The 25,260-nt window shown below is 46.6% G+C and overlaps 1 protein-coding gene across 4 annotated transcripts in view; it reads right to left on the bottom strand.

Moving 5' to 3' along the window:
- Nucleotides 1-25,260, bottom strand: part of TBXAS1 (thromboxane A synthase 1) — a 173,175-nt gene that overhangs the window by 41,028 nt on the left and 106,887 nt on the right. For 3 of the 4 annotated variants that reach the window (XM_061414885.1, XM_061414882.1, XM_061414884.1), the window contains 5 exons: nucleotides 24,557-24,645; nucleotides 22,667-22,747; nucleotides 22,427-22,575; nucleotides 20,690-20,820; nucleotides 15,247-15,561 (listed from right to left, as the gene is read on the bottom strand). In XM_061414885.1, coding sequence (XP_061270869.1) covers nucleotides 15,247-15,561; nucleotides 20,690-20,820; nucleotides 22,427-22,575; nucleotides 22,667-22,747; nucleotides 24,557-24,645 — 765 coding nt within the window. The remainder of the gene's footprint in view (nucleotides 1-15,246; nucleotides 15,562-20,689; nucleotides 20,821-22,426; nucleotides 22,576-22,666; nucleotides 22,748-24,556; nucleotides 24,646-25,260) is intronic. The other variant, XM_061414883.1, reaches the window with a different exon arrangement.

The following is a 25,260-nucleotide window of genomic DNA, read 5'->3' as shown; positions in this document are numbered from 1 at the left end:
GAAAAAGTCTGTCCTTTGTCGAGAACCCTCTCCGACCGGGCCTCCCACCTCCTCAGCCACTTGAACCAGTTTTGCGTGGAGCTGAAGTCCCTGTCTACTGCTAAGGAGGTGAGGAGTTGATCCTCTTTCTTGCAGTCTTAAATGACTAATTAAAATGTCTTGGAGACTAAGCCCATTGCAAAAGGAGCCTGGGTGGCTTTCTAAAGCATCTTGTTCATAACTGGAGGGAAGGTGATTCTCTTCTCATCTTTATAATAAGGCATCTTTTCACAGGGTATCTGCCTCATGCTTCCTACAGCTCTGGCCCCAGTTTAGTCCCAGCAGGGGGAGGCCAGTAGAGTTTAATTTCATTCCTCCTATAGGGAACATTCAAGGAATGAGGCTTTGAAAAACAACTTGTGCTACCAAAAAGGAAGGAAAAAAAAAATCAAATTAAGCAAGCGAGAAACCAGCATTGCCTTTTGTGTCCTAGAGACCCAATCTAAATATTTAAATTTTAAAGACAGAATTCTTAAGTGCTTAACTTTATAAACCTCACACATTGCAATTCCTAGGGGAGCCAAATAGTCCCTGTGATCTGGAATATTCCTATGCCTGGAGTAACAGGCTCACGTGGTTGATATTTTTCACACATACCATATTCAGCTATAATGCTGGAAAAAAAAAAAAAGCGACCCATAATACTGCCCACAGTCCTGGGGCAAAACAGTCTTACCAGAAAACAGAGTAAATTGAATGTCTGGACCACAAGCAAACATTTTAGAAAGGTCTCTTTATTCTCTACTGATTTCTCAATTTTCCTTCTTCTTTCTGTCTCTGAGATGCCCAGTGACTGGCTATTAGTGAGTGTGGAAGTTGCCTCCTGGCAGAAACTATTAATTTGCTGACTGCTAGTGGACAAATACCATGAACTGAGAGAGAAGTGGAACAAGGGCTAGTGGGTGGGCTGTCAGCCAAGGCAGAGTTCAACCCTCTATAAGGAAGAGCTTTATCAAGGCTAAAGGGAAGATGATAGAGTGTGAGTTCCCTGTTCCTGGGAGCATTCAAGCAGAGGGGCATGATCTTCTCTCAGATACTAGTCCTGGGTGGGAGGCTGTTCTACCTAACCTCTAAGGTCCCTTGCAGCCTGAGGGCTCAGGTTCATCCTTTCCTTGGCATGTCAGGCTCTGGGCCCCATGGGAGCCTTGCGGGAACAAGACTGTAGGTCTACAGGGGCCTTGAGCGCTGCTCTCATCTGCCTGCATATCCCTTGGCAGTGCCTTCTCTCTTTGACTCTGGTCTGCTTCCTTCCATCCAGCATGCAGGACCTCCCTATGCCTCCCCACCTCAAGTTTGCTTTCAGTTAGTCTCCAGTTAGAAAAGAAGCAAACATTCATTCGGGCTTCCCAGGTGGCTCAGTGGTAAAGAATCCACCAGCCATTGCAGGAGATTCAAGAGACCGGGCTTTTGATCCCTGGGTTGGTAAGATCCCCTGGAGAAGAAAATGGCAACCCATTCCATTATCCTGCCAGGATAATCCCATGGACAGAGGAGCCTGGTGGGCTGCAGTCCATGGGGTCACAAAGAGTCAGACACAACAAAGCAAGCACTCACACACAAACATACATTCATTCATTCATTCAACATTTATTTGCCACAAGCCTCCTGCGTGCCAGGCACTGTTGGAGTGCCTGGGATACACCAGCATGCCAAGTAGAGCCCCTGCTATCATGGGAATAACAATCTGGTGGGGACTTGATTACAGCACCCCTCCCAGGAGCAGTGGCATTTAATAAGGGATAAGCAGTGAGACAAAGGAAGCACCTCCTAATGGCAGAATGTGATGCCCAGTGATGGGTGGATCAAGAAAGTCTTTACATTTGCCCAGGATGTCACCATTCTGAGGTTCCTGCTCCACCACTGGCCAATAGAGTACTGAAGTGTGTTTTTTAAAAAGTGTGTGTTTATTTATTATTTCAGAATCTAATTGTTGGGAATAAAACACAGACTTTTGATGTCTTAAAAGCCCATAATGTGAGCAGTAGTTAAATAAATGAGCTGTGCAGTTGAGAATCCAGTTCAGTGCCAAGTGGACCTGCCAAACACTGAGCTTCACCTGTGGCGTTCACCTTCCCAAGTTTATTTTTAAATTCTTGCTTTTCTGGATTGATGTGAACCAACACCACTGGCTTATTTGCTTTGCAAAGCCCGGCCCCTCTAGAGGCCCAGATATTGAATATCAAATACTCTGAGTCACCACATGAAAGACACCAAAATCTGTGCTGATTGGTGTGGCCCATTCCCGGGGGAAGCATCTCTTTGCAGGTCACCTCTCCTCTGCCGAGACGGAACTGCTCTGCAGGGACTCAGGGGAGGTGGGAGTTGGAGCATTAATTGCTGAAAATTCACCACACTTCACTATGCTGTCGTGCCACACTTGGCCGGGCGGCCCAGAAAACACACTTGCAAGTCCTTCCAGATCTCAGTCAGCCTTCCACTTGCCCACCCACAGTGCACGCACGCAGGACATTGCCGTGTGGGTACAGGCTTCTGGGACGACCAGAGGCTCCCAAGTGGGCAGTGGGTCATGGGGTGGAGCGAGAAAGCTTCTGTATCTCTCTGGATCTGGGGAAGAGAGCCAGAACAAGACTCAGAGAAAGAGAGAGAGCAAGAAGGCTGAGGTGCTGTGGACGTTGAAGAGAGGAGAGGAAACAGAGAAATAGGGTAGATGAGAAGGGACTGGAAAGAGAGGAAGAGGCCAGGGAGCTGCCCAGATCTCTGAGTTCTGGATGGCACAAGTCCTGGGGATGTGACTGCCATTGCTGAGGTCCCTGGGGGCAGTTCAAAGTCAGGGCAGGTCAGTTTCCCCCCGGGTCACTTTGGCCATCAGATGGTAAAGAATCCGCCTGCAATGCAGGAGACCCTGAGGGTTGGATCCCTCTGTCAGGAAGATGCCCTGGAGAAGGGAATGGTAACCCACTCCAGTATTCTTGCCTGGAGAATTCCATGGACAGAGGAGCCTAGTGGGCTACCGTCCATGGGGTCACAAAAGAGTCAGACACGACTGAGCAATTAACACATGCTGTGTCTTTGGACATCTTCAGTCAATGTGGAAGCATTTAAGCCCTGGGTGGTGTGTGTATCTGAGAACTTGAAAACTGGAGTCTCTGTCCCCCTGTTCCAGGTTGGCTGTTCACCTTGCTCTGGGGATTCTTGAGTTGTCTAATGATGGGCACAGAGATGCTTCCTAGCCTGTCTTCCTTCTTCTTTCCCAGAGTTGGTGCTTTGGAAGCAGTAGCCACAAATCCTAATTAACAAGATGGAGATCCAGGCACACACCAGGGAGACTGTCAAGACTTCTCTGCTCTAATATTAGTTGTTGGGATGCCAGGAGAGGGCGAGGGAGTCTGCTTCTCTGGGTCAGACACTTCCAGAAAGAAGGACAGGAAGTGGGCAAGTTGTACACATCCCAGGGTTCCCCACTGCAGCTCTTTTTCCTGCAGTGAAAACAATGTAGCCCCCTGGGGAGAGAGCATCAAGAACATTCTCTTTGACCAAGATCCTTTGCCATGGCCTCTCAGTTGGCACCCAGAGCTGCTGTATACACCAAGGGCTGGTAAGGGGTGTTTGTGGTCTAGCTGGTGCCTGCCCGAAAGGTGCAGCTGCTGGGGGGGTGCTTACTGGATGTGACAGGTCCCCAGTCTATGCGTGCATCCAGAGAGAAGGCTATGGTTGCCACCTTCATCTGCCTTGGAAACAACTTTAAATCAACTCAAAACCTGCCCCCACCTCCAAAATATCCCCTGGAGGAAATTAAGAGTTGACCCTTGAACAACACAGGTTTGATCTGTGCAGGTCCACGTATAACCAGATTTTTTTCTAATAAATATTTTGGAAAAAAAATTTTGGAGATTTGTGACAATTTGAAAAAACTCAAAACCACACAGCTTAGTAATATTGAAAAAATTAAGAAAAAGGTATGTCACACATGCATAAAATATATGTAGATACTGGGACTTCCTTGGCAGTCTAGTGGTTAAGCCTCTGTGCTTCCAACACAGGGGGTAAGGGTTTGATTCCTGGTCAGGGAACTAAGATCCCACATGATGCATGGCACTGCCCAAAAAATGTACAGATAGATAGTAGATAGATGGATAGATACTAGTCTATTCTTCCATAGGCATAAAGGTGATATTTAATATAAAATCTTATCTTCATAGTGTTTTGTAACTTTGCTTTCAAAGAATTACATTATCTATAGTATGCTTCTCCCATAACTGAAGACACTGTATCAGGCTAGCATCACAGGTCAGTGGTTTTTCAAAAAATGTAACAATGTTTCCAATACTGTATTATGAACATGACTGTAATACTATATATGATAAAAACTTTATAATGATTAGTACACAGGCTAGGCTGTTGTGAAGCAGAGACATTACATTGCCAACAAAGATCCATCTAGTCAAAGCTATGGTTTTTCCAGTAGTCATGTATGGATGTAAGTTGGACCATAAAGAAAGCTGAATGCCAAAGAATTGATGCTTTTGAACTGTGGTGTTGGAGAAGACTCTTGAGAGTCCCTTGGACTGCAAGGAGATCCAACCAGTCCATTCTAAAGGAAATCAGTCCTGAAAATTCATTGGAAGGACTGAGGTTGAAGCTGAAACTCCAATACTTTGGCCACCTGGTGCAAAGAACTGACTCATTGGAAAAGACCCTGATGCTGGGAAAGATTGAGGGCAGGAGGAGAAGGGGGTGACAGAGGATGAGATGGTTGGATGGAATCACCGACTTGATGGACATGAGTTTGAGCAGGCTCTGGGAGTTGGTGACGGACAGGGAGGCCTGGTGTGCTGCAGTCCATAGCGTCGCAGAATTGGACACAACTGAGCAACTGAACTGAACTGTGAAGCAATCATATTGATTATGATGGGCTACCATACAGCAAGCATATTGACGCTTCTTCATTATTAATGCATGAATCATTATACCTGTAAATACATTTGAATTTCTTTTCCTATAGGTACAGCGTTAGCAGTACCTATAACATCTACAGTGTTTTGTATCAAATAAGACAATATCAATGTAGGTATTGACGGATGATTCATCTTGTAAACAGATGAACTAAACTTACAGTATTGATAAATACAGGACAGGATTATACATTTTTTAATGAATCTTATGAAAATAATTAGAAATCTTATGATTTTCTTAGCATTTTATTTTCTCTAGATTACTGTAAGAATATAGTGTATAACCTAGCATACAAAATATATGTTAATTGACTGCTTATGTTATCAGTAAGGCTTCCAGTCAACAGGAGGCTCTTAGTAGTTAAATTTGGGGGGTGGGGAGTCAAAAGTTCTACTCAGATTTTTGACTGTGCAGGGTGTTGGCAACCCTAACCCCCTCGTTGTTCAAGGGTCAACTGTATTTAAAGAACTGAGATGATTTTAGTATTATGGATGAAAGTGAAAGTCACTCGGTTGTGTCCAACTCTTTGCATCCCCATGGACTATAAAGTCCATGGAATTCTCCAGGCCAGAAAACTGGAGTGGGTAGCCTTTCCCTTCTCCAGGGGATCTTCCCAACCCAGGGATTGAACCCAGGTCTCCCACATTTCAGGCAGATTCTTTACCAGCTGAGCCACCAGGCTTATGGGTAATATGCTACTAAAGACACATCCAGGACTGAGTAATTCCTGCATCACTTTATCCCTCACTCAATCAAGTGAGAGTGGTGCCATTGTTGTTGAGTAATTTTGAATCTGTTTTACTTTATTAACAAAAGGTTAATCATTGGCACAACATCAGTACTTTAACTATCATTAGGAATAAATGAATTTATTTATTTACTTATTCTTTACTGACTGAACCTGGTGGTTTAGTAAAGAATCTGCCTGCCAATGCAGGTGACTCAAGAGGTGAGGGTTCGATCCCTGGGTTGGGAAGATCCCTGGAGGAGGAAATGGCAACCCATTCCAGTATTCTTGCCTGGAGAATCCCATGGAACCTGGCGGGCTACAATCCATGGGGTTGCAAGAGTCAGACACGACTTAGTGACTAAACCACCACAGAGAATAAATATTTGCTATGTGCATCACAACAGAGGGAGAGCAGTCTTTAGGGTTTAAAACCTGGCTGCACAGAGTGTGGGCCATGAACTGGCAGCATTGGCATCACCTGGGAACTTGTTGGAAATGCAGAGTCTCAGGCCCCACCCCAGACCTACTGCACAGGAACCTGCAGCTTAGCAAGAGCCCCTGGGGATTCCGATGTATATTATACTCTGAGACTCTGAGGCTGGTACCACAATCTACCGCCGCTACCCTCAGCCTGCTGAAGTCCCAGTTCTCATCTGTTTCACAGTGTGACTTTGGGGCATAAGCTATTCTTTGTTCCTGTCTTTTTCTCTGTACCCTGTTGCTTTGCATTCTGTTGTACTATTGTGGGATGTGTAGGAAAGGGAAGCTTACAGAAGAGACACTAAGCCCTGTGCGGCTGAGTAACTGAACTGTGGGGAACACCTCAGCTTACTTCCTCTAAACTGCCCAACAGCAGGACCCCAGCAGACCTGGACAAAGGCAGGAAACCTTCTCGATGGGGAAAAACCCATTTCCAGTTTTTCACTTGAATCTTAAAGTCACCTACTCCCTGTGAGGGCTTCCCAGGTGACGCAGTGGTAAAGAATCTACCTGCCAATGCAGAAGAGGCAGGAGATGTGGGTTCAATCCTTGGTTGAGAAGATCCCCGAGAAAAGGAAATGGCAACCCGTATTCTTGCCTGAAAAATTCCATGGACAGAGGAGCCTGGTGGGCTATAGTCCATGGGGTCGCAAAGAGTCAGACACAGCTGAGTGACTGAGCACACACTCCCTATGACAAGAATCCTGAGTGAAATACAAACTGGGAGACTTTTTTTTTCCATAGTAAGAATTTGTGTTAAGATAGTCACATTTTTTTCCACCCAATCCTACCCACTGTGACAAAGGACAGGTGGTTGGAGTGAAATCATTGTGTGTGTGTGTTTGTGCATGTGTGTGTGTGTGTGTGTAGCCACAGAATATGCTTTTTTTCTTTGAGATCCTCTGGCTACTTCAAGGAACAAATCCTCAGCCTTGCTCATATTAGCAGTATGAGCTAATCAGCTGAAATACCCAGCATGAAATGCTCTTTTATCCTTGAGAGAAAAAGAAAGAGTAAGTTGTATTTTAATTAGGTATTTATAATGGTTACAAAGCAGCTCCTCAAGAGAAGTTAAGAATTTGGCCTTCCTTCTAAGGCATAACTGTGCTCAAATTATCCTAAAGAGAGGCCGTATATCAATCTAGTCCAATTTGTGATAAATTTACAACTAGGTTCTTCACAGCAGATTTATAACAACAATTAAACAGAAGGAAAATGGGTCATAAATTTTGGCTGGCACAGTCCGGCACCAACAAGAAGAGAAGAGAATGGTTTAGCCAGATCAAAAGTCAATAATTTCAACATAAAGTGCTAAAGCTATAGCAAAAACAATTTATATGGAAAGAAGTTTTTTTTCCCCTCCTCTCATCCTTGTCAAAATTAGATATTGGAGAACACAGTGAAGCATCCATAGTACAGAGGTCTTATTAAATAATTGGCATGTTTTCTCAATTTTATGAGTGGTCCAAATGGTACAAATTTTTCCTTACTCCTCCACTACTGAATTTAATGAAGGTACCTCCCCTTTAAGATGAATAAGGAAACACACGGGGAAAGCAAGAGCTCTCCAAGAGATTGGTGAATTAAGAAAGAAGGTTTCGTGAAAGGAGGGGAAGCCAAATACACAATTCCAACGTCAGATGATTTTGGAGAAAACATACATGTTCTAGAAAGAAGTAGCCCTAGGCATGCATTAGAGAATGGATTGTAGCTATATTACAGGCTTCCCAGGTGGCTCAGTGGTAGAGAATCCACCTGCTAATGCAGGAAATGCAGAAGACAGGGGTTCAATCCATGGGTCAGGAAGATCCCTAGAATAGGAAATGGCAATCCATTCCAGTATTCTTGCCTGGGAAATTCCATGAACAGAGGAGCCTGGAGGGCTACAATCCACGGGGTCCCAAAGAGTCAGACATGACAGAGCCACTGAGCACACACAGAGCTGTTTTACATCTGGAACAGAGATCTCTGCCCTGAAAAGAGAGAAGTAATCAAGGCCACTTGAATCAAAAAGGATGGTGAGAGGTGGGGTATTACCAGGCTAAATAAGTGGGTTGTAAAACATGTATTAAGATAATCCTCAATAGTGAAGGAAGACCTTCGAGTAGTCCTATATCTGCCAGACATTCAATCTGTTCAAGGAGAGTCCCTGTATCAGTGATCTTGCTGCTGCTGCTGCTGCTAAGTCGCTTCAGTCGTGTCCGACTCTGTGCGACCCCATAGACTGCAGCCCACCAGGCTCTCCCGTCCCTGGGATTCTCCAGGTAAGAACACTGGAGTGGGTTGCCATTTCCTTCTCCAAAGCATGAAAGTGAAAAGTGAAAGTGAAGTCGCTCAGTCCTGTCCGACTCTCAGCGACCCCATGAACTGCAACCTACCAGGCTCCTCCGTCCATGGGATTTTCCAGGCAAGAGTACTGGAGTGGGGTGCCATTGCCTTCTCCATCAGTGACCTTACCACGGACAATTTCCCGTCTTCAGTGGGAAAGTATGCTACAAGGCCAACTGCCAACCTGGGTGTCATTCTAATCAATAAAGAAGCCTTGGCTGGCTTTGTGGACATCACCAGACATTTGGTATGAAGTGGTCACATCATTTGCTAGGAGTACACACCATTTAGTAATGCAAAAGAGCTGGCAGTACTGAGCACTGTTGGACTTGTACCTTCAGGTCTGGAAAACTAGTTTTTAGAAGCTCAGAGCAAAGGTGAGAGTGATTGCAGAACACGTAATTTGAAAGGAGGAGCTTCTAATCTGGAAACCATGGATTCTAGGTACAGGGATGGATGCTGTTTTCCGGCACCCAGCAGCCATTCACTCCACTCTAGTAAGCTGTGAGGCAGGAGCCCCTCCCCTGTCAGGGAACTGTGGGTTCCTTGTAGTGGGCATTTGGGAACTGACTCCATTTGAGTCCTTGTCCAGCATATTCAAAAGCAGAGACACTACTTTGCCAACAAAGGTTCGTCTAGTGAAGGCTATGGTTTTTCCTGTGGTCATGTATGGATGTGAGAGTTGGACTGTGAAGAAGGCTGAGCGCTGAAGAATTGATGCTTTTGAACTGTGGTGTTGGAGAAGACTCTTGAGAGTCCCTTGGACTGCAAGGAGATCCAACCAGTCCATTCTGAAGGATATCAGCCCTGGGATTTCTTTGGAAGGACTGATGCTAAAGCTGAAACTCCAGTACTTTGGCCACCTCATGTGAAGAGTTGACTCATTGGAAAAGACTCTGATGCTGGGAGGGATTGGGGGCAGGAGGAGAAGGGGACGACAGAGGATGAGATGGCTGGATGGCATCACTGACTCGATGGATGTGAGTCTGGGTGAACTCCGGGAGTTGGTGATGGACAGGGAGGCCTGGCGTGCTTTGATTCATGGGGTCGCAAAGAGTCCGACACAACTGAGCGACTGAAATGAACTGAACTGAACCAAGGACCAGGAGAGTGACCCAGGTCTGAGCCAATCAAAGTGTCGTATTCCTCCGAGCCCAGGTGATTGGCTGAGAGGTGCCCGCGTGACCCAATCAATCTCTGTCAGTGAGATGCTGCGAGACTTTCACTGAGATCCCCAGGAACGAGACACTTCTTCATCCTGGAGTTGAATGGGCTCTCACACTGTCCCTATCCTCAGCCCATGAAAAGTTGAGAGGGATTTAAGGAAGACTTGTCAGAGCAAGGATTCTTCAGCCTAGAGAAGAGTTCTCCTGTCCTGAGTCAAACGGCAGTGGGCGGAAGGGGGTCCAAAAGAGCTGTACCTAGAGAGTCGGGCAGCCCCCGAGTCTGGCTGTGGTTCTCTAGGGAGCCGCCTGCCCATGCAGCACGGTTGTTCATTTTACCTCTGTTTATTTGAGCAAAGGCTAAGTAACGGGAGAGAGATGTCAGGGCTCAGAGAGGGGACAGCAGAGGGAGCAGCCCCTGTTGGTACAGCCAAGGTGTGTGACCACTCAGATTCTGTGCAAGGCGTCATGGGTCAGTTCGAGCCACCTTGCCAGCACTAAGAGGGTTGGCTGCCACCAGGACACCCCAGCACCCAGAAGCTGTGAGGCAGGAGCCCCTCCTCTGTCAGGGAGCTGTGGGAAAGGGGTGGTCTCAGGAGACAGCCTGCTTCCGCTCCATACCAGAGGGCAACACAGGGGAAGGGCTGAGAGACGCCCCCTTTAGATAGGATTTGGGGATTTGTTAGAAGCCCACCCCTGAGGGGAGATGGAGGTCCAGGAATCAGAGGGAGAGAAAGGAGGGTGAAGGAACAGACCAAGTCCCCTCCCCTAGACAGCTTCCTCAGACCACAGGTCATCCTGAGCTAAGGGCATTGAATTGGGTCTGAGACTGAAGTTGTAAACTGGACCAGACTGTTTTGAACTATTTAATGCCAAAGGAAATTGAAACCTTTGCAATCTGTCCAAGATATCATCTAGGAGAGGGAAGGCAATTCATCAGAGCATTTTTAAAAGAAATAATTGGGGGGAAAAGCACAAAAGGATTCCATGTTTGTATCAATATTTCACTTAGTTCAGGCTATTGAACAAACTGGTTACACAGCTGTCTTGAGACCATTAGGGGAGATCTTATGTGAGAATGGCATATGCCCAGCATGATTGGAGCTGAGAAGGGGAGAGAGGACAACCTGGGTCTCAGTGACAGAGTTTGACCCTGTGTCAAGCCATACCTGAAGGTAGATTTATGCTACAGTTTTCAGTTATATGGGTAAATGAACTTCCTGAGCCAACCTGGGTTGAATTCTCTGTCAGCAGAAAGAATCCTGACACAGTGCACATAGGGTTTTTCATGGGGAGAAAACATAGCTTTCATTGGATTCTCATAGGGCTAAAAAATGGTATGGCTCAGGGAAGAGAAACTCAAAAGCTCAAATTTAATGATCTCATTGACAAATACAAGAGAAGACCATCTAATGAGATGCGTGGGGGTCTCAGGGATATTATGGAAGAACTAGGTCAGAACATTCTTGGGTGCAATGTCTGGAGCCTGACTCTGGCATTAACTGGCACTCAAAAAATATTTGTTGAATGGAAACCAGCAGGAAAATTATCACAAGTCATACTTTACATGCAAATTTTCAGGAATATTTTCAGGAAAATATCTAATGTGTGAACAGCTAATCTGCATTTCCATGTTCTGACAGATGGCCCATATTAACAGAACTCAAAAAAAAAAGAACAGAAAAAAAGAGAACCTGAAAATATTTATTGCATGTATACCATGTGCAAGGCTATACAACTATTAACACTATTGTGACTGCCAAATTTATTTAATTTATAGACCAGTTCTATATATTCCCATTTTTCAGAGACAGTCCCAGCTGTTACCTGGATAGAGAAAATGACCTTGGAGCCTGCACAGCTGGGGCAGGGCATTGGGTACAAAGGCTGTATTCTCAAGGTAGAAACAGGGACTATCTGCAAGAAAATCACCTGGGACATGTATTTTAAATGGGAGTTCATTGGCCCTGGCCCAGACCTATGAAAGGAGAATCTCTGTGTAAAGGGCCCTGGACTCTACATCTTAACAGACTTCCAAGATGGTTTTATGTACGCTAAAGTTTGAGAAACTTTACCTCCTAAAATCTGTTTATTTGACTGGCAACATTCAGGGGACACAAGAGATGCAGGTTCTGTTCCTGTGTGGGGAAGTTCCCCTGGAGAAGGAAATGGCAAACCACTCCACTATTCTTGCCTGGAAAATTTCACGAACAGAGAAACCTGGGGGGCTACAGTCCATGGAGGTCACAAAGAGTTGGACATGACTGAGCATGAACGCACATGCATGCATGCACACACACACACACACACACATTTTGCACAGTCCCACAGGAGGTAGTTCTCTGAGGAAAGAAGCCCCCATCCTAGGCTGGGGGGATTGAAGGAACGCAGGGTAAAGTGAGATAGTATTGCCCTCCTCAAGGTCAAGGTCAGTTTAGGCCACCTCAGAGTTAAGGGGTTGTGTGTCTAAGTCCTCTGAATGCAGGTGGGTGGAAACTTGCTCTGTATCCTCCTGATGGATGAACATAACAAGATGGAATTACAGAGTAGCTGTGGGACAGACTCCTAGAGCCCCAAGCTCTCTCCATGACATCACTCATTCTAGACTTGATCAAGTGCTGCCTTCTTTTGCCCTGGAGAATTTCACTTGGAAGGAGGTACTGTTGTAATAGACACAGACTATTGTTTTAATTGGCAATTCCCTGAAGGTGAGTCATGACTTCTACCTCTCAGAGCTGTTGCCCCCTCTCCAAACCACCACCACGTTCACTACATGGCTGACCACTCTCCAGATGCTTGAAAGTCTTCAGTTTGACCTGCCTTCTGGTTTATTTGAGACCAGGGGGCCGAATTCCCTCTCCTGCCTTGACCACCTCCTGGAGTAACTGCTGGAGTGTCCACTCCCAAGTTCTTAGTCAAAGGACTTGACTACAGTTGACTCTGAGGGTAGGATGGATTGACTTAAGCCCACCCATGCCCCTGTTCTCTTGGCCACAATAGTCTGTTCAAGAATGGGCAGTGACCTAAACATTCTGACCAGGGTGAACCCAATGACTCTTGCTGAGAATTTGGGGTCACAGGCTCTTCTCCTTTGGTTATGAGTAGAAGCCTGTCTCCCAGATGTTCTCAGCAGGCTTCCTGGGGTTTCAAGAGAAGGGAACACCTGAGAATGGGACCAATATGAAGAGAGCTCAGCCAAGAAGTGGGGAGAAACTAGGACCAGAGCCCATCTTTGAGCCTAGATAAAGATTTGTTTGAAGCCACATCTATTACTGGACTTCCCTGGTGGCTCAGTGACAAAGAATCTACCTGTCAATACAGGCAAAGCAGGTTTGATCCCTGGGTCAGGAAGAGCCCCTGGAGAAAGAAATGGCAACGCACTTCAATGTTCTTGCCTGGAAAATCCCATGCACCAAGGAGTCTGGCAGGCTACAGTCCATGGGGTCACACAGAGTCAGATATAACTTAGAGACTAAACAATAACAACATCTATTCCTGAGCTGCTCAGTTATCTGTATTCATAAGCGTCTCCCTTTTTTTTTTTTTTGTCCTTAAGTCAGTTTGGGTTGGGGTTTTATTACCTACCCCTATCCAAAATCACTGCAGATGATGACTGCAGCCATGAAATTAAAAGACACTTACTCCTTGGAAGAAAAGTTATGACCAACCTAGATAGCATATTGAAAAGCAGAGACATTACTTTGCCAACAAAGGTCCGTCTAGTCAAGGCTATGGTTTTTCCTGTGGTCATGTATGGATGTGAGAGTTGGACTGTGAAGAAGGCTGAGCGCCAAAGAATTGATGCTTTTGAACTGTGGTGTTGGAGAAGACTCTTGAGGGTCCCTTGGACTGCAAGGAGATCCAACCAGTCCATTCTGAAGGAGATCAGCCCTGGGATTTCTTTGGAAGGAATGATGCTAAAGCTGAAACTCCAGTACTTTGGCCACCTCATGCGAAGAGTTGACTCATTGGAAAAGACTCTGGTGCTGGGAGGGATTGGGAGCAGGAGGGAAAAGGGATGACAGAGGATGAGATGGCTGGATGGCATCACCGACTCGATGGATATGAGTCTGAGTGAACTCCAGGAGTTGGTGATGGACAGGGAGGCCTGGCGTGCTGCGATTCATGGGGTCGCAAAGAGTCGGACATGACTGAGCGACTGAACTGAACTGAACAGCATCCTAATATACCTTCAGCTCCCCATTTTTCTCTTGCAGAAATGTACCCCAACTATCTTTGTTCCTTCCTCCATCCCCATCTCAACTGAAAACAAAAACACAACTACGTATGAAATAGGATGAGATGGGTGATGGGAGGAGGTGGTAGGATTATTTGAATTCGTGACTTGTTGAGACTCCCTGCCCAAAGAATATTGATTAATAGATCAATGTCAACCTGGAGGGAAGACTTGTCCTGTTCAACAGTTTAATCAATGACTTGGATGAAATAGGAGACATGCTGAGCAAGTCCCAGATGACACAAAGCTGGAGGAATTATAATATGACAGATGCCAGAATCAAGATTCAAAATTATTTTGACTGACTTGAGTAGTAATAAGGATAAATATAAACTCTTGCATCTAGGCTCAGAAAATCAATAGTCCAAGCAATGGATTGGGGAAACCTGGCTCGGCAGATGTCAAAACATTACAGGACTTTAAGTTGACCACAAGCTCTTGGTGAGCCAGAAGTTGAGGCAACTAGTAACACAGTTAACACAGTTTTCAAAAGAAAAGCTAACCTTGCATCAAAAAAACCCAAACTTTTTGGCCAACCCAATACTTTCCCCAGTGGAAAAGGAAGTGGAATTTCCTAGGAATCAGTTTTCAGCTCAATATATGAAAAAAAAATTCTGACAGTTCCTATAATGGAACAGCTCTCCTCCCAACATTGTGAAGGTAATAGTCCTTACATCATCAGAATGTATTAGAAAGGATTCTATTACGGTGGTCTTCCTTTGAAAGCACAGATTTTTTAAATGACTTTCTTTAACAGCTCATAAGTTAAAGCAATGCACACATAAGCCTCCAGGAAAAAATGATGTGAAGAAGTAGCCGAGCTCTGCACCCTAAAGTTTGCTTCTGGTCCAGCAATGAGGAGCCCCATCTAGAAGGAATATCTAGAATCCAGCCCTGTTTCAGTCGCTCCATCCCCAGACCCCTTCCCTAGCACTCTCCCCATCTCCATTCCTGTGTTGACTTGGCCTATCCTTAGGCCTGCTTCTGTCTTCCACTTGGCTCCATTTTCTGGCTGACTCCCACCTTCCTGAGCATGGAGACTCTGCAGACAGAGTGTTGGGAAACCAGGTCTCCTTCCCTTTCCCTTACCTTTGACCTCTGACTGCCTGGGGTTCTGCATTTTCCCTGAGCCAGGCTTGGTTCATGGACCATCCCAGGCAGTGAAGGCACGTAACAATTCTTTTTTCTTTTTCCTCCGTGTTGTTCTGAGTACTCCATTTTACTTGTTAACCCAGAAAGATGGAGAAGTTGGGCCACGGCATGCTTATACACTTAGAATGTGATTTTAGCAAGATGGTTATCAAAAATAAGTTTCACTTTGATGAACACAAAGCCACATAGATGACTGTACTTACATGTTCCTTGCTGAAACAGTCCACCTCTTCCAGAAGCTTCTCTTGGCACTCAGGGTTGGTAGCCAGGAGGTAGGTGGCGAAAGAGAGAGTGTTGGTGACAATCTCGTAGCCGGCGATGAGGAAGATGAAGGCCTGGCCCACCACCTCATCCACACTCAAAGGCTTGGACAGGGGTCTGGGTGAGTGTCGCCGGGGAGGGTTTGCTGGGCATTTGGTGGCAGAAAAGACCTGACGGACGATGTCAAAGTTCTCCACGCCCACTGTGGCAGCAGAATGGCGCACATCCTGGACCATTTGGAGGAAATCTCTCCTCCTCTAAAGGAGGAAAGAAGAAAACGCACATTTGGGCCTTAGAGTCACATAAGAGAGCGCTCTCATAGCACAAAAGAAGACGAGCACACGCCGCTTTCAAAGAGTCAATAGGAACGAGGATTTTCTTTGTGGGATTGTCTGAGATGGGGGAGCCTGGGACCCCACCCTCCCACCGTCCCTCATTACAGCACCGAGTGCAGCCAGCAGCGGGCTGTGTTGCTGCCGGTACAGCATGAGGCCATTCTTGCTGGGCTGATTCAGAAGATGTTAAGCCACTTTGGTAAGTAAAGAGAGCAAGTTGCTGAACAGTGTGTATAGCAGAACCTCATGTCTGTAAGAATGGCACCTGGACAATGTCTGTGATTACATGTGTCCACATGTAGAAAATGTTTAGCAACATCCTAGCCAGCAGTTCCCTGGTGGCTCAGACAGTAAAGTGTCTGCCTACAATATGGGAGACCTGGGTTCAGTCCCTGCATTGGGAAGATCTCCTACAGAAGGAAATGGCAACCCACTCCAGTATTCTTGCCTGGAACATGCCATGGACAGAGGAACCTGGTAGGCTACAGTCCATGCAGTTGCAAAGAGTGGGACATGACTGAGCAGCTTCACTCACTCACCCAGCTGTACATGGTGAGCTGAAGGAGCTGGGAAAACCAGGGAGGTGTTTATTATTTTCCTTCATCGTGTTTGTATTGTTGGTTGGTTGGGTTTTCTGATAATAAAGCAATTCAAGCATTGCTTAGAATTAAATTAGGGACTTCCCTGGTGGTCCAGGGGCTAAGACTCTGGGCTCCCAGTGCAGGAAGCCTGGGTTCAATCCCTGGTCAAGGAAGTAGAGCCCACATGCTGCGACTAAGAGTTTACATGCCCCGACTAAGGATCCCGCCTGCCCTGGAGCAGCCAAATAAACAAATATTTAAAATATGAATCAAAGTAAGTGCTCCATTGTTCACATCCCACCCTCCAGGGTGGACTTCTGTGTCTAGTTTTTGTCACAGCAGGGAGTCCCCCCCACCCCCACAGGACCTGGGGGCGGGGAGGGAACTCATCTGAAGAAGCCTGCCTTCCAAGTCTCCAGCCTGCATTTTGCTCATCCTCATCAGGTTGGATCCCTTCTATCCTCACTAATCTCCTGCCCCACTTAAGTTAGAGCTTTCTTACCATTTCCCCCTCCTTCCTTATCAGTAGTTTGCAGATCCTCTCTATTTACACTACCCCTAAGTGTAACAATGGAGTGTTTATGTATTACTTTAGCGCTGACACTGCTGGTAGCTCAGCTGGTAAAGAATCTGCCTGCAATGCTGAAGACCTGGGTTCCATCCCTGGGTTCAATCCCTGGCTTGGTAACATCCCCTGGAGAAGGGAATGGCTACCCACTCCAGTATTCTGGCATGGAGAATTCAGTCCATGGGATCTCCAAGAGTCAGACATAACTGAGAGACTTTTACTTTAACATTGACAAAGTGTGTTCCTGACACATCTCATCTTTGAACAGCTCTTGGATGTGATGAAGGATCACTGATGGGTTACTCTGTTCTGAAGTCTATGGGACTCAACACCAAAAGGGCAAGTATTAGAACCAAGAGAAAAAAATGATCACTTCAAAGTTCTTGACTTGTTGCATCATTTTCTCAGTCCTTTGGCTTCTGGACTTCTATCAAATCCGTAATCTATGTCACACACATTAGCATCTTTTAAGGAGGTTGTTTGAAGAAGGAAATGGCAACCCACGCCAGTATTCTCACCTGGGAAATCCCATGAACAAAGGAGCCTGGAGGGCTACAGTCCATGGGGTCGCAAAGAGTCAGATACGACTTAGTGACTAAACAACAACAACAACAAAGGTGGTTGTCAGGTCACACAGGGTTGCTTGCATCTCCAGGGCAGGATCCTGTGCCCCACCCCCAACCCCACCCCATGCCTGTACTGGGCCAAGTACATGTTAGGTTTGCAATCAACGACTCCACAAATACTAATAAACCTGCCTTGTCCTAAGTGTATTTTGAGGAAGGCTGTGTTGGATTTACTCGTAACTGCATGCTTTGGAGCAGGAATCTTGGATCATGAGACCCTTAGATCATGAGACCCTTGGGTCGTGACCCCCTTAAATCATGAGACCCTTGGGTCATGACACCCTTGCGCCTCTACTGGTTGGAAGGTGTCTTCTGCGGAGATTCCAGTGGGGCTTACAGCTCAGCCTGTGGGATGCAAGAATCTTGAGACTCAGGGAGGCAAAGCCCCACATACTGCCAGCCTGCTTGCATAGGATTGGCTGAGAGGATGGCCCTTGCCCCCCTCTTTCCACCCTGGCCCTACTCAATCTGCTTCCCAAACAGCATCCACAAGGGCTGACTTTCCCCAGCTTCCTTCCTGTTGCCTGGGCAACATCTGAGACTCTAACCCTGGTCCCAGGGCCAGGCACGATGGCATGAGTGGGAGGTGAGCTCTCTCGGCTTCCAGATGCCATTCGGGGACCCCAGAGCATCCCAGGCTCTCTCTTGACCCGCCCATTTGAAACTCCTCAGATGCTATATGGTTGCGATCCCCGAGGCTTGCTTGTGGCTTTGCTGGAGTCACATGAGGACAATGGTGGAAGGGAGGGTGAAGCCACGTCCACCTCATTGAATCTACCCTAGGGCAGAGCTGCAGCTGGCATCCTTTCCTCTCATCCCGGCCCAGCCAGGCTGCTTCAAGGCCGCCAAGCCTTATAGAAATCTGTCTTAACCTCCAACCCCAGAGGCCAGAGGAAAGGGCGGCTCTCTGGGGCCTGTGCACTGGAGAGGAGCATTAGTGTTGATGGGTTCCTTTTATTTGTGCTGTATCACAGAGGCTATTTGAACACTGCCCATTTAGGCCTGCAACAGTGCTGGTTTATGGTTATATCCAAGAAAAATACGCACCCTGATAGATGTAGGTGTCTAATCCACCCATTGGCGAGAGCTTAGAAAAATATTTACCTTTTAACATCTGTGCTGCATTTTCCACTGCGCAAACACACATCTGCTTGATGGAATGTCTACGGAGTTTAGATGGGTTTAAAGCAAGTTTTCTTAGTAACCATATAGCTCTGTCTTGACATGGGCAGTCCTGGATTCATGGTTGGGAGGTTTTTCTCAGATCAACTCGTTGTTTGAAACAAATAGCTCTTGAGTTTAAAAAAGGAAAAGCTTGAGGCAATCCTAGTAATTGGATCTTTAATAACCCTTCACCTCTTAGCAAGCTATTTGGTGCAAACAGTTTGAGAATTTTCAGCCTGATTCCTCCACCAGTGGGTTTCAGGCTGGGGGTAGGAGGGGTGTGTGACAAACCTCACGCACATGAAGGAAGGCTTTCACAGTAGTATTAAGGTTTGAAAATGGGACTTTGCTCATCGCTCCTTCCCCAGGCTCAACCTGGAGGAGCACGGACCTGGATAAGAATGTTCTGTCCTTTCAGATGGCAGAGCTGGGCCAAAGACATCAGGAACTGATTCTTCTCATACCTCGAAGGGTGGCAGGTTGGGTTCCCAGAGGTATGGGCCAAAGGGCAAGCTTGCCTGCACCTTCCCCCACCTTCTGGACAAGGACACCTTTGCTGCACAGTGTCCAGAATGTGAAACTGGTTAGGTAGAGGCTACTCCATGCGACTGGCCACTAACTGACTGCATCTGCCTTGATCTCATCTGCTGCCATCACGGTGACACTGGACCACACATCTTCCCTTGGTAATCTCTCTGACCTGCCCAGTCTTTGAGAAAACACTTTAAAAAATAATTTTATTTATGTTTTAAAATGTTTGTTTATTTGGCGGTGTCAGGTCTTAGTCGTGGCTTAGTTGTCAGGTGGAATGTGGGATCTTAGTTCCTCGAGCAGGGTTCAAACTTGCATCCCTTGCATTGGAAGGCAGATTTTTAACCAATGGACCACCAGGGAAGGCCCCTTTTATTTCTTTCTATTTTTGGTTGTGCTGGGTCTTTGTTGCTGAGTGGGCTTTTTTCTAGTTATAGTGAGTGTGGGCTCGCTACAAGAGTAGGGGGTTACTCTCTAGGGATAGGCAGGTATCCCTTTGAGGTGCCTTCTCTTGTTGCAGAGCACAGGCTCTAGGGCACAGGGGCTTCAGTAGTTGAGGCACTTGGGCTCAGTAATTGAAGCTCCCAGGCTCTGGAGCACAGGCTTGATAGTTGTGGTGCACCGGCTGAGCTGCTCCATGGCATGTGGAATCTTCCCAGACCAGGGATCGAACCCACATCCCCTGCATTGGCTGGCGGATTCTTTACCACTGAGCACCTCAGGAAGCCTCAGCAAACACTTTTAAAGCTACATCTTATGCAAGCCAATTCAGGAACAGACGTTTCAGCCCTGCTTTTTCCTTTTCAGCAGTTTCCTTGACTAGAGTAAGGCCCATAAAGAATAGTATTATACATGCACAAGTATATCCAATATTGAAACTATTTTCCTTAACACTGAACATTCCTATTTCTATTCTCAGCCAAGTTCAATCAACAAATATTTACTCGATTCCTACTGTGTGCCAAGCGCAGGGCATGTCCACAAAGGGGAAAGAAATTTCTAGTTCTCAGTGAAGCACGCGAGGGCCCTCAACCATGCGTTTTGCCGTAACACCCTCCATCCCTCTGTGCAGAGAGGGATTGTGGGATTGGTGACAGCTGCCTGATCTCCCCTCTCAAAACGATGCTGTCCATGCTGTAGAGCTCCATCTTGCTGTTTTTCAATATAAAGAATATACTGATGAAAAGCACATGTGGGCAGCTTTATCTAGAAAATTCTCTGGGGTGGCCATAACCTGTGCTGGGGGTGATGCTTGAAATAAGGCGGCCTGTGAGCTTGAGGGGAGGGCAGCTTTAATTCTACTCCCCTGGGTCAGAGGGTGGACAGATTGCTCTGGGCTGCTGCTCCCTGCCGTCCTTCCTGCCTGCTTTCACCTCTCTCTCCTTATTTGTTCCTCCTCAGCCTCCCCCCACCACCCCCCTTCTCTCTCTTGGCTGCCCCGGCAAGCTCTAAGTGCTAGGCCACTGAAGGACAACATGGCATGAGTGTGTGGGGCTGGGAGGGGAGGGAGAGAAAGCAGACAGCGATGCCAAATTAGCTTCTATTCCATTCCGACGCCGTGTCCTATTAAAATACGTTACCTCTTCGGCTGCTTGCTGGTCCCGCAAGGCAATCACATTCCTAATGAGTTTGTTAAAAAAGCCATTCAGTTCATCTCGGTTCTTATTGGGCAAAATCCGGGCCAGTGGGACCATTATGGATGGAAATGATACTTGAAAGAGAAAAACAAAAGTGGCATTGAAAAGAGGGTGAGAATAAACCAGGGCTATTAGATGTCTGTTGCCAGGAAGCAAGCCCCGGCCTTGAATTAGTCTTTTGAAGGCCTGTCTTCCCCCTCTGAATCGCTGCTGCTCAGAGCGGGGTTCTCCCTCTGGACTCCTCACCCTTCCTTGCACGAAGTAAGCGCTCGATAAACGTCTGTACGATGGAAGTGGGGCTTCAATTGAGGGTCCACTTCCATCTGGCCCTCAAGCAGCCAGTCTCATGTTTATAAGTTAATTTCCCTAGTCCTAGATAGGAGGGTCCAAGATTTCTGTATTTCATCAGGAAAGAAGAGATTGCAGGCCATATTTCAAGTCTTAGCAAGCGGTGGAAACCGATCTCCTTTTTTAACTTTCTGGTCATTTGCATTTTTTGTTTTTTCCTTTGGATCATGTTCCCCAGAGCTGCCACTTATTCCCTCCTGGATGATAGCCTGGACCACGGGGCCAAGCCTGTCCCTGGGGAGTGCGGCTCAGTTCAGATTCTCAGCATTCACTGTGGGTCTCCCGTGCACAGGCACACGTGGGAGCTGGGGGAGAGGACCCTTCTGATCCATGCATGTCTCAGCAGGCTCTGCCCATCTTCAAGAGCAGGGGCCTGCACCAAAATGACACAGCAGGGAGGGAGAGCTTGGAGGGGCAGCCACCATGGGAAGTGGACCCACGTGCCCTGCAGTGCACAGGATGACCTGTGGTTGATGGCAAGGGGAACCAGTTCCCCTGGGGTATAGAGGGTGAGGGGCGACCCTCTGTGCTTTGACTGCCATAGTGACGATTGCTATACAGTGTCAGTGCAGAGCATGGAGGTGACAGGGGCTTCCACAGAAATTGACTTGGAAATGGGAATGAAACTGACCAAGGAAGGAAATAGAATTTACCAGCCCAGCAGAATGGTTTGGAATTATGGCAATACTCAATAACCATAGTAACAACACTGCAGTGCTTCCATAAAAGCAAGAAGACACCAGAATTGGCCAGAGGGTAAACACTCACCTCTAAAATAGAAATGAGATCAATGGACTGGTCTCCCCACCACTGGGTAATCTGCTAGTCACCCATCACATGGTTTCCAGTTCACTATGTGCTAGCCTTCAAGCAGAGTAGTGTTCTAAAGAGGGCTTTGCTGGAGGGGAGGAATATGTCCTAGAAAATGAAAGGTTTTAGGTTCCCATCTTGACTCTGCCTTTCCAGCCTCAGTTTTCTCATCTGTGAAGTGGGGAGGAGAATGCCTTCCTCACGCGGTGGAAATAAGCACTAGCAAAGGCGATGCAGCCGGCCTCAGCCCTGTGCGCCGCGGCCGTGCTCACTGCGGCCGACGAGCTGAGCCAGGCCTGCCTGTGTGGGCAAGTGGCCCCAGGCTGGTGCCGAGGAGCCTGGGCATCTCCAGGGAGACCAGGGCTCTGCAGGGCAGACTCCACAGGGTGACTCTGAGAGACGCCCTGAGTGTCCTTTTCCTGGTGGCAGGGGTGGAGTCCCGAAGCTACCCAAGGCCACTGGGGTACCACGGGGTCTGCCCAACTTGCCCAGTTTAGCCCGGTTGGCAGGAGCTGCACTTACAGAGTAAAACCAGGAGAGGTTTGGGGATGGAGGATGCAAAGAAGCGCCTGCAGTGCTCCACGAAGGGGTGCTCAGGAGCCTCCTGGGAGTTCACTTCGGTGCCAAAGGCAACACTGGCCACCACATCTGTGGTGTAGCAGCAGTAGGTCCTGCAGGGGGGGAACCATTTGTGTTTAGGAAGGAGGTGGCCACTGGCCTCCCCATCCACCTCCTCCCGGAGTACACGACTCCACCATTTACCTGCTTAAAGCGGGGCTCCAGCAGACCTGGAGTGGGGTGGTAGGAGAGGAACCCTCCCCTCTACCACGTTGGGGTGAGATCCTGGGAGGACGACAGCAGAATTCAAGGGGAGTGTGTGTGTGAGTTCAGTCACTTCAGTCCTGTTCAACTCTGCAACCCCATGGACTGTAGCCCGCCAGGCTCCTCTGTCCAGGGGATTCTCCAGGCAAGGATACTGGAGTGGGCAGCCATTCCCTTCTCCAGGGGATCTTCCCTACCCAGGGATCAAACCCGGGTCTCCTGTGGTTTCTGCACTGCAGACAAATTCTTTATCCACTGAGCCACTTGGGAAGCCCATTCAAGGGGAGACATAAATACGTAACAGGGAGCCAATCTAGACAAAGATGGGGTCATCCCGACAAAGTCAAATACCAAGAAATACACTTTCCTTTTTCCTCCCCGTGAAGGAGGGAAAACACTTGACCCAGAGTCTCTGTGCTTTACTCCAAAGTTGTGCAGAGCCCTTCCAAGGCAAGGGATTGATGTAGATAGAGCAAGTTGTGATTGATGAAATTATTAATAGCAAGCTGATTGTTTAGTTTTATTAACTCTGTCTCCCTCTTCCTCCTAATGGTTTTACAGTTTTCATTGGAGCAACAAATAAAAAAACCAGGGCCCTTTTACACTCAAATAAACATAAGACAAACTTTGGGAGCAGTTTCATGAACATATGTATATTATTACAGGAAACACACATTGCACTTTAGAAACAAACAGAAGGAAAAGTGTCTGGCAGTAGCTCCAGAAAAATTAACCTCTTAGGCTCTAGGAAACCTGCCCCTCAAATGGCCATTTTAAGCTCTAAGAGAATAATCTTTTTTTGTTTTCTTTGTAGGGGTAGTTAAGTTGCTTCTAAAAAGGCTAACAGCTGGGAATTCATATCCTTTACTAATGAAAGGATCTATTTTTGTGGCTTGACGTAGGTATACACTTAGTTCCTCTTCTTCATAAATTCTATAACCACTTATCATTAAGGACTACATGACATCTTCAGATGACGTGTTTTATTTTGGCCTCTTTTACTGAGAACATTACAATTGATTACATATTTCCCGGTGATAGCAAAAAAACAACGTGACTGCTGAATGTGATTTCATCTGATCCTAAACATTGATGATGTAAAGGTTTTAAGAGTTATTAATTTTGCTTTTATGGCTGCTGGGCCAACTGAGCAACTGAGTACCCAACTCAATGAGTTGGGTGAAGCCATACCCTCACCCAGCTCATGCATGTCATGACCAGAGAGAATGTGGAGGAGAGAATTTTGTAAACAATATGGTAGAATGTAAATGCTGGTGATGATTATGTTATGATTTTATTAACATTGATAATGAGAGCAAGTTGGCTTCTGGCTGATCTGCTATTTGACTCTTAATCTGATATAAACCATAATTTAGCAGAGGTCAATTAGGCAAAAAGCCAGACAATCAGTCGTTTAAACTGAGCCTCCACCACTAAGTCATGGCTTCCAGGCTGGGGGCAGGGGGGCCCACAGTTTTTCTTGAATTAAAACTGCATGGACTGTGTCCTTCCAGACCCTGTCCTTTCTGCCCAGACATATCTTGCCCCCTCCTGGGGCTACAGAGGTTGGAGGGCACGTCCCCTCACAAAGCACGCCCTCTCGGGGTTCCCTGCACAAGTCACAGCCCCCGGGGCTTCATTTGTATTTGCTTCACATTTTCCATGGGTCTCATTTCTTCTTCTTAGTCTAACCACACTTTTTGGAGCTTGTAAGCATTTCCATAGTTTCTTGGTCCCAAGATAATTGTTCAGCAATTATGTACAGTTACAAGAAGCAGCAGTTCAGAACTATGATTTCTCATCTATAATATAGCCATGCGGTGCCCTTACCTCTGGATGTCAAAAGCCTCCCCAGACTGTGCGTAACGCTCTAGGTGAGCCAGAAGCACATCGCAGGCCCGGCTGATTAAAGGAGTCATCTGAGAACAGATAACAAAGCTGCAATTAGGACACCACGCAGAGAGACACCTAAATTAGCAGCAAATGAAGAGGTTACGTATGGTGCTTCCTGCGAAAATGGTTATCATTTTGATGTGACTTTCGGGTACCTGAGAATAAGATCTAAAATTCACAAATATTGTAAAATACCATCGCTGTAAATGCCTATTTTAGCTCAAACAATCTGTTGTGTTTTTTTTTTTGAAAGCAAAAAGAAGAAAGGATTTAGAGTAAATACTGTGAAATAATTATAAAAATGATCGTTACATGCTTAGAAATGAGAATCAGCACTGAGTTTTCTGACATTTGGTTAGCATTAGAGAGTAAACAGACCACAATCTGTATGTACTAACTCGGGAATTAGCCCAAATCCATGTTTGCTTGATTTCAATTATACTTTAGATCTTCCACTAGAACGTAGAGTCTCAGTACTGAGAGGAACCTAAGGTTCATCCCTTTCTACTGCTTATTCAATACAAAGATCATTTTTAGAGCACGTGGATGGATGGTTATTCATTTCTGCTTAAGCTGTTTAAAACTTCGAATATAGGGAAGCCTTGATTTCAAGAGGCCTTTGATATCCAGGACTACTGCTG

This window comes from Bos javanicus, chromosome 4, assembly GCF_032452875.1.
Source record: "Bos javanicus breed banteng chromosome 4, ARS-OSU_banteng_1.0, whole genome shotgun sequence".
Taxonomy (NCBI): domain Eukaryota; kingdom Metazoa; phylum Chordata; class Mammalia; order Artiodactyla; family Bovidae; genus Bos; species Bos javanicus.
The sequence above is the reverse complement of the archived record's forward strand: the minus strand, read 5'-3'. Positions and strand labels throughout refer to the sequence as shown.